At 36.1% G+C, this 1,813-nt stretch overlaps 1 protein-coding gene across 1 annotated transcript; it reads right to left on the bottom strand.

The window, feature by feature from the left end:
- Nucleotides 1-430: 430 nt before the first annotated feature.
- LOC122731642 (olfactory receptor 10AG1-like) lies at nt 431-1,354 on the bottom strand. The gene has a single exon (XM_043971888.1). It carries the CDS (start codon nt 1,352-1,354, stop codon nt 431-433), a length of 924 nt encoding a protein of 307 aa, XP_043827823.1.
- Between the last annotated feature and the right edge of the window lie 459 nt (nt 1,355-1,813).

Genomic DNA, 1,813 nt, shown 5'->3' with positions numbered 1-1,813 from the left:
GAATTTTTTTTTCTTTTTACATGTATCTTGGGGAAAATTCTAAATAAATAAATAAATTTAAATTCCCACACACAAACAAAGAATCATGCAATTTTCTGCCACCCCTAAGCAAAATTGCTTTGGTAATGTCAATTTACTACAAATATTCTGCAACATTAGTCTTTAGATATTTAACTTAGTTTGCCCTTTCATTTCAAAAGGGAAGACAAAATCAATAAACAAGCATTAAAAATTTGATGGTTCTTTTTGATGTTTCCTCATCACAAGAAACAAGTCTCAATGGGAAGATTCTTTCCCCCAAAAGACTTGAGAATGATAAAGTATCTAAAAGAGAGAATACAAGTGTGACAGGTAGTTATTATAGTTATTGCATTATAAGGATACAGACAAGGGGCCTCTGGAATTTCCACTATTTGTTTCATTTTGTTTCTCAAATTTGAAATAATTTTTTCATTGCAGCAATGACATCCTTATTCCTCAGGCTGTAAATTAGGGGGTTAAACATAGGGGTGACAATGGTATAGAAAAGAGCCAGTATTTTGTCTGTCCTTTCTGTGTGGGTAGATTTTGGTCGTAAATTCATAATGATAGCTGACCCAAAGAATAAAGCCACAACTATGAGATGAGAGGAACAAGTTGAGAAGGCTTTCGATCTTCCAGTTGCAGATGGCAGCTTCAGGATGGTGGAAATGATTTTGACATAGGATCCAAGTATCAACAGAAAAGGAACCATGGCAAAGAGTACAGCATCTGCATAGACAGAGAATTCATTCAGAGAGATGTCTCCACAGGCCACCGCAAATAATGGATGGATATCACAGAAAACATGATTGAGTTCCTTAGAACCACAGAAGGGCAGAGAAAAAATCTGGTATGTTTGCCCAATCTGAACTGGGACCCCACTGACCCAAGAAGCAACCACCAGCTGAATGCATACCCTGTGGTTCATGATTAGAGGATAATTCAGGGGCTTACAAATGGCCACATAACGGTCATAGGCCATTACACCCAGGAGTAGGCATTCAGTGCCTCCCAAAATTAGGAGGAAGCCTAGCTGTACAGCACAGGCTAACAAAGAAATGTTTCTTTTCTGAGTCCACAGGTTCATCAGCATTCTGGGGAGAGTGACTGATGTGTAACATATTTCCAAGAAGGAAAAATTTCCTAGAAAAAAATACATAGGGGTCTGGAGAGCTGGATCAACCTTGGTTATTACAAGAATGAGGCCGTTTCCTATCAGGATACTCAGGTAGATGACTAAGAAAATCCCAAAGAGTATCCCTTGGAGATTGGGAAGATCAGAAAATCCAAGGAGAATAAATTCCACCATATCAGTGAGATTTGTAACTGTCATTTTTTTCCTGTATATTCAATCTGTGGCAATCATGAATTCAGAATTGGAATGCCATTTTCCCACTCAAGGCTTCAGTTCCCTTTTCTGTAAAATGAGTGATCTTGGTTAGATGGTCAATAATGTCCCTTCCAGACCTGGTATTTTATGCTTTTAGCTTCCCTTTAATTGTGACAATCTATATCTTCAAATCTAAAATATCTTTCAGATATAACATCTTTCTTCTATATATTAATCCGCAATCCAGAAATTATTGCATTATATATTCTACATTGGAAGATTCTTTACAAATTACAATGTTATATCTTTATACTACAAAGTTGCTTCTATTTCAAAATTCCACAAGTTCATAAATCCAGAAGACTTGGAATAAATGTAGAAACAGCAATTAGCATGCAGTAAAACTTATAAAATCATACTAAATCACACTACTGATGGGTACCAGCATATATTTAACATTTA

The sequence above is a fragment of the Dromiciops gliroides genome, chromosome 6, assembly GCF_019393635.1.
Source record: "Dromiciops gliroides isolate mDroGli1 chromosome 6, mDroGli1.pri, whole genome shotgun sequence".
Taxonomy (NCBI): domain Eukaryota; kingdom Metazoa; phylum Chordata; class Mammalia; order Microbiotheria; family Microbiotheriidae; genus Dromiciops; species Dromiciops gliroides.
Note: the sequence above shows the minus strand (reverse complement) of the source record. Positions and strands in the feature narration are given on the sequence as shown.

What these genes read in the sequence shown, in the direction of transcription:
- LOC122731642 (XM_043971888.1), bottom strand. Translation starts at nt 1,354, where the DNA reads ATGACAGTTACAAATCTCACTGATATGGTGGAATTTATTCTCCTTGGA.